The 15,637-nt window shown below is 34.5% G+C and overlaps 1 protein-coding gene and 1 long non-coding RNA gene across 2 annotated transcripts in view; one reads left to right on the plus strand and one right to left on the minus strand.

Moving 5' to 3' along the window:
- The first annotated feature begins 3,900 nt into the window (after positions 1-3,900).
- On the plus strand, positions 3,901-6,424 carry LOC134269621 (complement C1q tumor necrosis factor-related protein 4-like). The gene is made up of 4 exons (XM_062751826.1): positions 3,901-4,084; positions 4,231-4,670; positions 5,673-5,841; positions 5,935-6,424. Exons 1-4 carry the CDS (start codon positions 3,904-3,906, stop codon positions 6,372-6,374), a joined length of 1,230 nt encoding a protein of 409 aa, XP_062607810.1. The 5' UTR covers positions 3,901-3,903; the 3' UTR covers positions 6,375-6,424.
- The window catches only part of LOC134269622 (uncharacterized), a 41,330-nt gene continuing 31,817 nt past the window's right edge, over positions 6,125-15,637 (minus strand). Inside the window, exon 2 of the long non-coding RNA XR_009992614.1 lies at positions 6,125-6,160. This is a non-coding gene — a long non-coding RNA (uncharacterized LOC134269622). The remainder of the gene's footprint in view (positions 6,161-15,637) is intronic.

Below are 15,637 nucleotides of genomic sequence, written 5' to 3' on the forward strand. Positions count from 1 at the left end.
AATTTCAATTAGATGCAATTGTCATTGTTTTTATTTTATTCAAATCATACAAAAATATATTAGTGTTCATTCGAAATAATTATTTGCTTTTTGTTACATTTTGCACATTTGATCACCGCCAATATGGTTATTTTATTTAATATATAAAGAATTATATTTTATTACTGATAACGTTAAAATTGATTTAAAAGAAATTGAATTGTAGCGATAGGGTATGTCAGTAAAATTTCCAAACCTTGGGTTAGAATAGATTGAGTTTAAAACTTTAAAAGTGCTTACAAAGCCGCGCTCTATTAAAATCATATCTAACAAAAGGTTAATCTGTTGGATATACATGTACAATGTGAACCGTTGTCTAAGAATGGGATCAGCCACTTTAAACCTGTAACGTTTATAATTACATATTAATTACCACACCAAAAAAATGTTGTCCTTTTAAATTGAAATGTTTTTCAGATAATGCAACATTGATGACCCATTGTGACCCATATCTGTGTTCTATATCTCATTTTTCAATCAAATAAACTGTTTTTGAAGTCATGACATAGGAGTTTAGCCTTCTGGAAAATGGCGTATCACGAATCTGGCAAGATATCACGTCCAAATATCCTAAAACAATCGCTATGTGCACTATTTTTTGGCCATATTGATCGTGTTCGATTAAGCGCATCATTGACGAACCAAGATTATATATGAATAACTTTATCTTTGTTGCCCCAAGGTGTAATACATTTTGTGCCAATAGGGATTTAAAAATATAGATGTCATTACGTTTATACGTAAAACAAAGATAACAGATATGCATTAAGTCGCTAATTGCAAACCAAAATCCTTAACTACAATTTAGTTAAGCCGTGTTTTAACGGATTTCAAAACGCAAAATACATAGTCCCAATTTACATGAAATATATTTATCCGTAGTGGGATAGGCCGATTACATTAAAAAAAATTAACCAAATGTTTTTAAGAATTTTATGAATTACTGAGTATATGTACCCAGAATGATAATCTGTTTATTTGATTTCAAACAAGATTACAGATATACGACTCAATAAATCTTACATAATGATTGAATGAGAACTCTAAATATGTTCTGGTCCAAGTTATTATATTAATATATATAAATTAAATCAAAATTAGGGTTAATTTTTAATTGAAATTTTAACTACCTTCATAGTTCGAAGGGGAACAACTCCGTCGCCTGTCAAATGTATAATATTGCGCATGCCTTAAATGGATTGTAAATAAATAAAAGAAAAAACAAGATAAGTTTACTGTAGTATAGTATTAGAATCTTGTTTGGTGAATATATAATTTCCTCATTGACATATAATCAAGTATTCGAAAAATAAATCACTCTGTTGCGACGTTTGTCGTGGAAATTGACTAGTAATCTCCTTCGAACACAATCACGTCTTTAAAGACACTATATTAACAATGAACCTCATCGGCGACTTTTCTTATCCTTTCCGACAGTGTTCTTTTTTCCAACTTCAGGACCTTGTGCTTTTTGCATCCAGTCTGGGGGATCCCTTAACGAAGAACGACGCCGTTCCAAATACTTCTTGTCTGGTGTTTCCAGGGTAACGGATCCTCTCCTGCCATTTCCGGCACCGCCCAAGAATAAACCACCAGTTAAGGATCCGCGCCTTTCGAGACCTCTCAGTTCCGAAGCATCTTGCTGTAGAGATCCTCGTCTTCCAGCATGAACCGGTTTTTCGTTCTTGGCAACTGGGAGCACAATTGGTTCTTTATTTTTTGGATCTTTTTTATCCTTTTTATTTCGACTTGTCTTTTTGTTCTTATTTGCATTTGCATTTAAGTTTAGTTTGGCAAGTTCTTCTTTTACACTGTAAACTAATTTTTCATTAGAAAGATTTGCTAGATTCTTCGTGTCTTCTTTATCAATCCTCTCTTCCTTTGTATTCTGAGGCCATTCATTTATTTCGGTTTCCGGAGGACTCTCCACCTTTTGTCTTTCTATTTCACGTACCTGTTGTTCGTAAACTTCTTGATTCCTTTGATATTGGAACTTTTTTTCTTTTTGAACTTCGCTAGACGCTTCCGCTTTCACTTTCTCTAAAGAAATAATGATTCCATCCTTAGCTAACCTATCCACTTGTTTTTCCTCTAAAGTCTCGATCCTATCGAGGCACTGTTTTAACCGAATTCGAAAATGCTTAACTCGAAGCTGACGTTTTATTTCCGATTTTTGAATAGCCTCCTTAATCTTAGCGATCCTCTCATCTATATCATCCGTCGGAGGAAGATCGGAAATATCCGAAGAGAAAGAAATTTTCCTCACAGGAGACTGTGCAACTTCCGTCATGTTAGTTTCTCTAATTCAAACTCAAGCACCTGTATAATGTTGAATAATGCATGCAGCAAAATGTGATTTTCAGAGATTTGTGCATTTATAGAGGGATTAATAACGAACTTAAAATAATCATTTAAGCCATTTACTTTTTGCCGAGTCAGATGAATCACCGATTATCGGGTATTATTTGAATATATAAACTTGTTTTCGTGTAAGGCATTAGTATGTCCAATTTAGGGATTTTATCAGTACACATAATCTTGTTTATTAAGTTTATGGTATTAAATAACAGGTACACATTCACTGCAAAATTTTCCCACCATTTTTACAAGAAATAGAATGTTTTCCATGAGCACTTGTACGTCAAAGGCTTTGTTCTTAATATCTTATTGAGGTGTCAAGATTTGAAGTAGTAATAAAACGAATTAACACAGCCTCTTAATAAATGTGACATTGACTACTTACTCAGCCTTTGGCATTTGGTTTGAAAGAAGCTTACTGGGCACCTGATCCCACCTCTGGTGTTTGCAAAGCTCCGCGAAGGAGTTGAAGAGAATAAAGTAACGGCTTCTGTGCGTGTGAGGTGTGTTAGAGTGTCCTGTGAGAAATGAAATTATCATAATTTGCATCGAAATCGATGTCAAATGTTGTCTATAGATTTATAGATATGCTCTTTGCGAGAGGAAACTTCGTTTTGCGGTATCCTGTTTCTGTTTCAGCGGCCCTCCTCCATGTGTCCTATGGTCTTACAGGCTTCTTTCCAGGTAGTTTACTTTTCATGGCTCTTATTTGTTGTCCTTTCTTCCTTTGCTGAAATATAAATATAACCCGCAGCATCTACTGAGACCGGAACCTCAGTTTAAACGATCCAATCCGAAGGTCCGGTCTCAACGTCCCGCAGTGGCACCGGTATTCAAACCCGTGACGTAATCATCAACTCCTTACTACGCAACTCGAGAGCAAACGCTGTATTTATGCACTGCTTTACGTTGGCGACTTTAAAACAAAATCTTTTTTTTTAGAAATAATAAAGGTCCCAACCTCTACGCTGCGCCCCTCCCCACTTTCTATAGGTCTGATCAGTGAGATGAATTCAATGTTTACTTTAGATAGGCTATGATAATATATTTACATCCACTGAATATTTTCTCCTTTATTTCTTAAGAAAACCCATTGCGTTAATTTACAAGGCATGTCGCCTGTAAATTTCTTGATCAGTGGCTGTTCCATCAATAAAACGAAGAGCATCATTAATACAATAATTTTTCTTTTTTCCTAAATTAAATGATTATTTAAACAGATATAAATATAAACAATAAAACTTTGTTGTTATTACATTTTTGCAGAAAAAAATTACATATTTAATTATGTATTTTTTCTTCAACAGCTGCGACCGTTACATTTTGTAAATATCATCAAGAAATTGTATCAGGGCATTTCAGCTGTACATGTATTACCTCCGGGATAAACTTGATTAACATATTATCTGTACTTTGACTTAACTAGATAATAACTATCTAGATCAAATATCTACTTGTTAATACTCATTTTTGCACGGTCTACAGAAACAGATATTTTAAAAAAAAATGCTCTTTTTTCTGTTGATCGTTGCTGCTTGTAATGGATTGCTTCTTAATGGGGACGGTGGAGATCTTCCTGACGCCTCCTTGGATCATCGCATCCAAGACATAATGGCAGAAATCATCAGGCTGCAACGAGATATTGCTGATTTAAACAAACAAAATACTGATTTAAATAATCAAATCGGTAAGAATTTCGATCATTTATCCTGTGATGTAAATACACGTACTACATTTACTGTATTTCCTTAAAAATATTAATAAATAGTCATATAATGTTTGTGTAAAAAGCAATATAAAATCGTAAAATATGTTAATATTTGAAATTTACAGCTACGATGAAAGCCAAAGACCTGAGTGTTGCTTTCTTTGCCTATCTTAGCAATGATATAGTGCATCCATCTGCCGGTACAAAGATGACTTTTCACGGATTAGATACTAACATTGGTAGTGCATATGATTCTGCAACAGGAATATTTACAGCACCAGTATCAGGGACATATAATTTCGCATTCACTGCGTCCGTACCCCCGAACCCCTCTTCTCATCTAGTCCATATATTCTTGAAGAAAAATGGAAAAAAAGAAATGTACATATTTCTGGATTACCATACTCAATTTTGGTTACAACGAAGTTCTTCAACTGTATTACATCTGAACAAAGGTGACCAAATTTGGATGGAAATTGGTTCAGTTAGTGGCCAAATTACCGTGGCGGGTTATTCTTCCGCAGAAGATAGATACCATACTCATTTTTCTGGTTTTCTTATTCATGCAGATTAAAACTGTGTACCATTAGTGAATTTTACCTGATATTTGTGAACTACATGTAATATCTGATTTTTCCTTCAAATTCTTGATTTTTTTTTCAAAAAAAAAAAATTAAATAGATAAATTTAAAGCATTACAGAATTCCATTAACGAAAGCCAATTGCCTGCTGACTTTTAAAATGATTTGATAAATGTAAGCGAAATAACCCAAAAGTGCGATTCAATTACACAATATTTTATGTACTTTCAGTCAATTTATATGAGTAAATGATATAAATACACGTATTTATAAATAATGTTAACTTTGTTAATACTTGGATTAACAGATGCAAAACTTACTCATGTGATGCTCAGTGTATTTGTTCCGCAGTAGTTCATCCAAACTTCCACGAGAGTTCGATTGTGTGCAGAAACGCAGAGGACTATGGGTAGTTTGCCGTTTGATCTGTAAGATTTCCAGATGCGCAAACTAAGCTTCTCGAAGAAGCTTTTTAAGGGGCCGGAGGGAAATGGGAAATATTGCATGTTTCAATTCCTATATCTGTAGAGAAGGTGTAGAAGGAGTTTAGGGGATCGAAGGTGTCTAGTACTAGTAATCTCTGACATCGGCCTGGGATAACATTCCTGATAAAATATTTATCCCTCAATTTGTAATTAACTGAATATGATTATTTTAATCGTTTACCCGTTGCATTGAGTAAAGGTTAAACATGTTTAAAATGTGTTCTATCACTTTTTAAAATTACATTATTGTCATAGTTTCTTTTGCAAGTTTGTTGATACCCGAGTTAACTAGACATATACCCAAAATAAGACCCCTCAGAAAGCAACCCATTTACGTCCACTGCTATCACCAATTCTTGACATACTTAGATAACTGCAGTGATGACCAATGGAAAATCAGATCCTCTCCAACATGTTCTCAAGTTTTGAGTAACAAACGAAGATTATCCACTAGAATCTGAAAGATTTCGCACCACCTCCTCATTTCAGATACACATTCAGAACACAATGTTGTTTATTTTCTTGCTATGCTTTGCTGTGTGCGAGGGACTTCTTGTTAATGGAGATGGAAGCTCGGTGCCAAATGCTGCCATGGAGCAGCATATCCAGAACATGATGGAAGAAATTGTACGTCTTCAGCGAGATGTTGTGGAATTAAACAAAGAGATAGGTAAATATAACATTCTTCCTTCGTAATGAATGCTAGTGACACGTTTTACTGAAATTATTGAATTCAGAATAGAATGAAATTCTTTACTTACAGCAGACATGAAAGCCAAAGATCAAAGCGTGGCCTTCTTTGCCTATTTGGTAAACGACCTTGTGACTCCAGCAGCCGGTACAAAGCTCGTGTTTGGAGGAACGGAACTGAACATGGCCAATGCCTATGATGCAGCGCAAGGGGTATTCACTGCACCAACATCAGGGACATACCACTTCACATTTGTTGGCTCTTCGCCAGCTCAAACTACACCACACGGACTGCATGTCTATTTGAAGAAAAATGGCAAAAACGAAATGTACGTATTTCTGGATGGAAACACACAATACTGGTTGCAACGGAGTTCTTCCACTGTGGTTCATATGGTGAAAGGAGATCGGGTTTGGTTGGAGGCCGGTGGGGATTCCACTTTAGGGGGACACAGACAGTCGGACGATGCCTATCACTCACATTTCTCTGGGTTTCTTATCCAAGCTGATTGAAGCACTAGTGAATAATTTTCAGTGCTCTTTTTCAAAACAATTCATCACTTTAGCTATATAAAAAATAAAACCTCTCGAGGTACATGTATTAAAGCTTTTGCGTTTCTGGTCTTTGAAATCTTCACTATTTTTTTTTTTGGGGGGGGGGGGGGGTACTTTACGCTTGTTGAAATCATCCTCTAAAAGTGAGGGATATCAAGAAGGTTTCTAAAATGCATGCCACATTTAGGTGCATTATTTCCTAACGATTTTCAGTTTGGAATTTTACTTGAAGGGCTGTTGGAATGAGTGGAATGTCCGTCAGATACTAGTATTTGTTGCCTAGCAGTGTCCCGCGGATAAGTTTTGTTCGCCAGTGTAACGGAGTTGATGGTAGAGCAGGGGGTTAGGAACAACAAGAGACCTATTGGCTTAAACAGTCATTTGAATATACTACTACATTTTAAAGTATCCATCAAAGTATAAAACTTGGGATATTGTGAGCAAGTACATATACACAAAATACAACCCTAAAATAATTTTTATTTCAAGTACCCATTTATATTTTGTAAATGTGACCTTGAATCTACCAAAAAGTATTTGGAAAAAACTCTCTCTGGTCATAAGTTGTGAAATTTGTGGCCATAAGTGAGTCTGTAGTATGAACAAGAATTTTACATTTTTTTCTGCGGATGGCCTTGAACTAATTGGCGGAATGACAATTGTTTCATATTATGACGCACCCTCAGATCAATCTTTGTATCAAGTATGTACTTCCAATGATTTTCTTGTCAGCAAATACAATTTATCATTGAGTCAAATGGTGACTGACGTTTTTTATACTAATTGTTTGTCCATTATTTATACACTGAATTGAGACGGTTATTTCTTGATCATGACAAGGAGCACACGGCGGGTGTGACCGGTCAGCAGGGGGTGCTCACTCCTCCATGGCACCTAATCCCACCTTTGATGTTTCGGAGGTCCGTATTTGCTCTGTTCCTATTTTGTATTGTTTTATGGACATATCCTTCTTTTACAAAGATACCGCTATGATAAGATGGCACGGACAAGATGATTCCGATGTATACCCCAACTTCATTTGTCGTGTTAGAAAAAAACAAAATAAACTGTTTAAGGAAGCTATTTATGTTACCCAAAAAGAAAAACAAAGATGATCAGAGAGAGATCAACACAACAATAAGTCTAGAACTCATTAATGAAACATATGGAGATAACGAACAGTATTCAAGATCAAAAATCCATAAAACAATACAAAACAGGAGCAGAGAAAACACCCACCTCCAAAACATCAGAGGTGGGATCAGGTGCCATGGAGGACTGAGCATCCCATGCCGATCGATCACGCCCGCCGTGTGCTCCTTGTCATGATCGGGGAAAATCCGTCGTTAAGTCAGTGTATAAATAATGGATTAACAATAAGTACGTATGGAAAACGTCAGTCATTAACAAATCTTGAAATAGGTCTATTCACTTGCCAGAACTTAAAACCCCCTCCCCCCAACCCAATCCAACGCCAATTGTCACCATCACCAGCCTGACTAGACAAAACAAAAGCATCATCATAAAAACTAATCCCATTGGCCTCTTACATTGACCTTTCCTGTCCTTTGGTGAACATTTAATGTATAAAGATACGGCATTTTTGGTCTTTTTATCAGTTGTTTACAATTCTACATGATCATTAAACCTATGAAACTACTTTTTGTACTATATATAATAAAAATCCTTCCTTGTACCATTCCCTAACTCAATCGAGCTTTCAACCATATATTACCTACATTGATTAATTATAAAAGATGATCAGAGATGAATAGCAAAAAGAGGGTCAAATACCTTCAATTTTAGGAACAGAGATAACGATTTCCAAAGAATTCATTCTATTTCAGGGGTCATGAAATTCACAATTCTGGAAGAGACACCGTTGAACAGTATAACTATGCACTTGTTTGTTTATACCCAAGCGAGATTTTCAAAGAAATAATGCACATTCACTATATTCAATTTCACTTTTATTTACTAATTCACCAGTCATGTTGTTACGACCATGTAAGTTAATAAATATAAAATGAGAAGTACAATGTGATATCATATATATATTACTTAAACACTTACTTCAGTGTTTTATATAGAATGATGACTGCACGTTTTCAGATTACTAAAACGCGTGATAAAAAAAAAACATATAGAAGTGTACATGCAGTAAATTCAACTTTGTTTACAAGTTTTAGTTATAAACAAACATTTAGCAAACAGTATAATACGAACAGAGATGAATGTACTCGTATCAATATATCAAATACATGTACATGTATGTGTTATTGCGCTTAATTTTTAGGACAAAATTAAAAACATTCATAAACTTTTCACACATTCTTCTAGCTATACTGAATGAACTGCATAGACAGCATAATAAAATATTTAACAATAATTTTTTCAACATGTTAACATCAATTTTTCGTAAATCTTTATACAAGGGTACATGTATAACACTATACAGAATGTATTCCATTTTCTACAACAGTTTTGCAAAAGTTCGGGAAATAACATTCTTTTGAAATACATGGATTTGAAAATCCGCCCGCTTCAATTTCGAAAGATTCTTTAAAATTCTTAAATATTCTTTTCTAGATTTAGAACATACAGATTTATTGGAAATATCAAGTGCAAGTAGTCTTATATTTCATTTTTTTAATTTATCAATAAATCAATATATAATCAATATTGCTACCTTCCTATAGACCCCTCCCCCCTTACAACCAAGGGCTGCTTTAAATTTCACAACTTTGGAAGACTGGGGCACTTTTGTTTATTATAACTGATCGTAACCATACATTTCGGTAAGAAAATAAAACTTTGAAAGAATTAATGCATTTTCATCATAATTTACAGGCTATATGATCATTAGAGCCCTTTGTGGCAACGCACTTTGAAAAAATTACGCACTTTGAAAAATTTTTTCAAAGTGCGTTAATTTTTGGGACCATGTTAACGCACTTTGAAAAAAAATTTTTTTTTTCAAAGTGCGTTAATATCGACCATATTAACGCACTTTGAAAAAAAATTCTGCATGGCTTAGTCAATATTCCTACAAATCTCAGGTATGATAAATTATCATTTGAACCTGATTTATACTTTTTGTCCCCCGCTTGAAAAGTGGGGGACATTAATTTGGGATCTGTCCGTCCGTCCGTCTAGCTGTCCGTCCATCCGTCTTTCTGTAACGCTTTCGTTTCCACACGATATCTCGACAACCTTTGAGCTTTTGCAATGAAATTTAACATAACAGAATCCTTGTGGCCTAAGGAAGACCCCTTTTGAATTTGGGGTCAAAAGGTCAAGATTCAAGGGCGTAAAGAACTACGAAGGATAGTATTTTTCTTCCGCCTATCTCTAAGTCAATTCTCAAAAGTTAACATATTGCAATGATTCTCAAAATTTTTATAGATATTCATATGAATTTTCATAAAACTTTACTTATTTGGGATACCAAAGAGAGATAACTCTATATTTTTGGCAAAACTTGTGTTTTTCACTATAGAAATCAACGGAAAACTGAAAATATTGTTAAAACATCTCCCCCCCCCCCCCCGTGAAAAAAAAATTCCTTATTTACAGGTAATATGGACTGTCATTTTACAAATTTATGCCAAAGCTTTTTGTGTTTCACGGGGGGGGGGGGGGCATATGTTTATAGACAAATCACGAAAAAAATTGCTTATTTTTCACCAATTTTAAAGCTATTTAAAACTAAATAATTGTATTTTATTAATTTATATATGCTTTATTTATTTGCGTAAGACATGAGAAAAGATATTAGATACATGTTATCATATTTATGATTATTTCAAAATATGGCGATTCTTGAAAGTTCATCACTATATCCCATCATACGTTGCGAGGGGATAATACTGTTGTCTATTTCTAAAATATATGTCAAATTCCTTTTGTTTCATGAAAATTTTTTCAAAGTGCGTTAAGTGTTTACATGGTGTAAAATTATGATGTACAGTCTTAACGCACTTTGAAAAAATTTTTCAAAGTGCGTTGATTTTCCCAAATTCAACGCACTATGAAAAAATTTTTCAAAGTGCGTTAACCTGGTCCCAAAAATTAACGCACTTTGAAAAATTTTTTCAAAGTGCGTAATTTTTCAAAGTGCGTTGTAACAGCCCTTCCTAACTCCAGAACACCTGACCCTAGGTTCATGAATTTCATAATTTTCGTTGAGATTCAATGCTAAATATAATCATACCATGATCGAGTTTTCAAGACTGCGCTGTGCAAAGAAGAAGATTTATAAAGATTACACTAATTTGGATATGTTTAGTCTAGCCCCCAAGGCCTCCGTGAAGGGGGCTACAGCAAATTTAACTGATAGGATTGGTTAATTAAATTTGTTTCGGAGAAGAAGCTGAAAATGTTCACAGTCATGTTTTTGACGATGAACGAAAAAACGGATGATTTTTTAATAGCAATAAGACACCCATGCAGATGACCTAAAGAAAAAAAATGGAACAAAAGCTTGACATACGTTGACGTCAAATATTTGTTTTTGGCAGATAAAAACTTGGAAGATGATTTGCAATTAGTATCATCACTATGATGTAATGTGTCTGATTTATCACAGCAACGAAATCAAGATCGTGAACACATCATTCTGATCGATTTAAGTATTTCTTTCGTCCCACTAGGAGAAATAGGGTTACTAGTAATGTGTATATGTCCACTCTACTGAGACCAACATTGAAACATCCCAAACTCCTCCCGCAAAGACAGGGATTCTCACACGAATGAGGGATGCGTGGAGGAAAATAACGAAATATGAAGACATTGTGTTTACCTCCAGTCGCAAGAATCCTCCGATTCTTCAACAGAAGATTGTTCTGAGTTAAAAAAAAAATCATATTCCCTATCAGTTCCGAGTTCCATAGCTTTGTCGACAGATAAAACACCATCCTTGTTTTCAGGTGTCGCAAGCCTGTCTGCGACTTGTCTTTTAACATTGGATGAAGATTCCGAAAAAGTCTTGACTGTTTGTTTTGATTGGTGAATGAAATAAAGGTAAAAATAGGAATTACTATTTAAAATGTATTCCAAATATTTCACAAAACTTTGAAAATAATGTAAATCTGTTCACAGGCCTTCTGATCGCTTTGATATGACAGACATGTATGAAAAAATATTTTTATACATTTCAGTCAGATCAAAGCGTTCTGAAAAATCTGTGAAAAGAAGCGGATCGTCATCCTTGGCAAGAAAAGATGACTTTGAAAGAGGAAGGGAAATGAATTAAGCATTTTCACAACGACATAATGTGACAGGGACATCACAATAGTCCTGATTTATCTCTGCAAAAAATGGAGATTGTAAACAAACCTCGTCGATTCAAGAATTTTTTCCGACTCGCTAGAAGGAGAAATCGGTTCAATGTGTACGTTGACGCTACTGACATCGAAACATCCCAAGCTTCTTCTGCAGAGACAAGGATTCTCAAATGAGGGATTCCTGGAGAATAAAGAAAATTGTAAGAAATCATTTTCACCCTCTGCCGCAAGAGTCCATCGATTCTTTACCGGAAGCTCATGCTGAGTCAGAAAGCCCACCTCACCTCTCAGTTACAAGCTCCATGTTTTGTCAATAGATAAAACCGAGCTCATCCTTAAATTCAATATTCGGAAGTCCGGTTGCGACTTGCCTGTAAACATTCGATGAAGATTCTGAGAAGGTTCTACAATTGCTTGGTTTGAAAGGTGAATGAAATAAAGGTAATAATAGCAATTACTTTTAAAATATATTCAACATTTATCGTAAAACTTTGAAAATACATCAAGTCACAGGTCTTCAGATCGCTTTGATCTGAGCTACGAATTGTATTTAAGAAAATATTTTTAAAGATGTCGGCCAGATCAAAGTGATCCTAAGGCCTCTGGGGAGAAGAGGATGGTCACCCTTGGCTAGCAAAAGATAATTTGCAAAGTATCTTCACAGTGTTCTGACGTCAAAAAATCCTAATTTAACTAATCAACAATATGGAGATTGTGTAAAAGCTCTCGTCGATTCAACAAATTCATCGCGCTAGAAGGAAAAATCGGGTCAATGTATACGTTGACTCTACTTAGACCGACATTGAAACATCCTTGGAAGCTCCTATATCAAGGAGCTAGAGGGATTGTAACATGAACGAGATGCTTATAAGAGAATAAAGAAAATTGGGAGAAGTGTTCACCCTCAGCCGCAAGAGTCCTCCGATTCGTTACCGAAAGATCATGCTGAGTTAGAGAGCTCACCTCTACTCTCAGTAACAAGGTCCATGTTTTGTCGAAAGATAAAACCTCATCCTTAAATTCATTTCAATATGCGGAAGTCCGGCTGCGACTTGTCTTTTAACATTCGATGAAGATTCTGAAAAGTCCTGATTGCTTGTTTTGATAGGTGAAGGAAATAAAGGTAATAATAATAAAATTTTACTTTTAAATTGTATTCAACATATTTCACAAAACTTTGAAAATACATCATTTCACATGCCTCCATATCTAAAGGTATGTGAGGAGGAGCGGATCGTCACTCTTGGCAATCAAAGGTGATTTTGTAAGAGGATGGGACAATGACATCACAATAGTCCTGATTTATCTCGGCAACAAAATGGATACGGTGAACAAACCTCGACGATTCATGAACTTCTTTCTTGGTGAAAATGTTGATAAGGACCCGATTGCTTGTTTTGATAAGTGAATGAAATAAAAATTAAGAAAGCATTTACTTTTCAGATGTATTTAACTTAAAACATTGAAAATATATCATTTCACGGGCCCTCAGACCGCTTCGATCTGACTGATAAATTGTATTGAAAAAAATATTTGTTACATGTCTGTCGGATTAAAGCTATCTGAAGGTCTATAGGGAGGCACAAATCGTTCCTCTGCTGAATGCTGAATTAGAGACTGAGCCCACCTCACCTATCAGTTACAATGCACGCTCCGTAATTTTGTAGAAAGATAAAAAAAAAACTTCCTGGATTTCATTGGTCAAAGGCCCAGCTACGACTCTACTGACACTGACACATCCCAGGCTCCTCCAGCAAAGAAAGGGATTCTAACACAAATGGGGATTGCGTGGAGGAGACTAAAGAAAGCTGGGGGAAAAAAATGTGTTCATCCACAACCGCAAGAGTCCTCCAATTTTTCATCGGAAAGTTATGCTGAGTTAGAGAGCTCATCTCATTTAGCTGTTACAAAAACTCTATACATATATTTGCTTTCAATTGCCGCAAGTCCGGCTGCGACTTGTCTTTTAACAGTTGAAGAAAATTCAGTTTAGGTCCTGATTTCTTGCTTTGATAGGTGAATGAAATAAAGGTTACAATACTAATAGCAAATACACATGTACTTAAAAAAATTTCAGCGTATTTCATAACACTTTGAAAATTCATCATTTAACATGCCTTCAGATCGCTTTTATCTGACCGAAAAATTGTATTAAAAATATTGTTTATACATGTCGGTCAGATCAAAGCGATCTGAAGATCTGAGGGGACGGGCGAAGATAGGGTAAAGCAACTTCACCTAATGGGACAATGACCTAAAAAAAGTCCTGATTTATCTCAGAAATAAAATGGAGACTGTAACCAAGCCTCGTAGATTCAAGAAATTCGTCCCGCTAGAAGGAGAAATCGGTTCAATGTATACGTTGACGCTACTGACACTGACATCAAAACATCCCACGCTGCTTAACGCCCATTCTCAGTAATAATGTGCAGTTACGGTATATCAGAGACGTAAAATTCAACTTGAGTATACGCTCAATTTTTTTCCTGCAAAGTTTTCTCCAGATAATTCTGAGTTATATGGTAAAATATCCATAACACCAATTTGTTGATGACAAAATTATGACAAATTGAAATACATGGTATTTTTTCTTTAAAATCACCCCAATATATACGTTACTGTGTATATTGATATAGGAAATACAATGTTTAAGGCATTTTGACTACTTTAGAAAACATTTATATGCAGGAATATAATTTGTATTCGATGCAAGGGCAAATAATCTATACTTTTTAAGGCATAAGAGTCAATAAACCTTGTTTTTAGAACAACTGAAGAACACTTTTAATAATCACTGAATAATGTAGTATGTTACGTTACTTATTACTTTTAATTGCCTTCATGAAAAACATGACCTGTATCAAATTGAGATAAGTGGACGATGGAAAAATCAATAAATTTAAAAACAGTCATAATTATAATATTTATAAAGAATAATATACGGTCTCGGAATTGTGTACGTCTAAAGTAACGTAAGTATTAACTAATAAGGTAATTTGGTAACTAGCAACCGTAATTAGATTACACTGTTTGAATGCTTCATATGGATAAGTTTACATACCATTTTGAAAATCCAGACTATAACTGAATCAGAATATGAAAACAAATGATAAAATATTACGTTATTGTCGTAACGTAAAATCGTTACATACGTTACTAGCTATGACAAAAGATTTTATATGATTTGTTGGGTTAAAGTTTAAAATCTTGCAATTTTTGTGTTTATTTCTGAAGGTATAGAACTATCAAATTGTGTTTGTACCATTATCAACAAATTTGGTCATCTATTGAAATAAACTAGGGGAAATTTATAAACAAAGAAGTTCTGATTAGATCAAAGATTTTGTAGTGATTAAAAAGAGTATTAGGTATATAGATAATAAAGTTTACGAGATTAACTATAATTTAAAATGGTAGACTTATTGTCAACATAACTCCTGCCATTATAAAAACCTTAATTTTTTTATTTAAAAAAAAGAAATGAAAAATTAAGGCTCAGTTAATACCAACGTTACCGAATGTTATGTAGGTATCCGAAAATATCGAAGCTCTTTAAGATTTACTGATATGCATGTACTACATTGATATTTATTGCATATCTGTATTTACAACCATGATTTTCTTACTTTAAACATCAAGTAATGAGGTACATTATATGGAAAACACGTAATACAAGAAAATGCGTAATATTCTTTCAGTAACGTAAGTATTGGTAACGTATGTAAATTCCGGTAAGTTAATACACTGTACATTTTTCAAATGTTGAGAATGATTTAAAAATGTGTACGCAATAAAAATATGAACCATTTCCTAATCATATAAGTACCATTAATAGGGCCAAACACATTTATATACTTTTAGAAAGATGTATAACGTATGTATTTGCGAAAATACAACCGACGAAGTTTTATAATGCATATAAGTCGTTTGAAAATA

The sequence above is a fragment of the Saccostrea cucullata genome, unplaced genomic scaffold (assembly GCF_032062105.1).
Source record: "Saccostrea cucullata isolate Sc308-1 unplaced genomic scaffold, CSIRO_AGI_Scuc_v1 ctg803, whole genome shotgun sequence".
Classification (NCBI taxonomy): Eukaryota; Metazoa; Mollusca; class Bivalvia; order Ostreida; family Ostreidae; genus Saccostrea; species Saccostrea cuccullata.

Bases quoted from the DNA above. Each gene is read 5' to 3' on its own strand.
- LOC134269621 (XM_062751826.1), top strand. From the start codon at position 3,904: ATGCTCTTTTTTCTGTTGATCGTTGCTGCTTGTAATGGATTGCTTCTT. The intron at 4,085-4,230 runs GTAAGAATTTCG...TGAAATTTACAG, and splicing joins TGATTTAAATAATCAAATCG to CTACGATGAAAGCCAAAGAC. The intron at 5,842-5,934 runs GTAAATATAACA...CTTTACTTACAG, and splicing joins GGAATTAAACAAAGAGATAG to CAGACATGAAAGCCAAAGAT.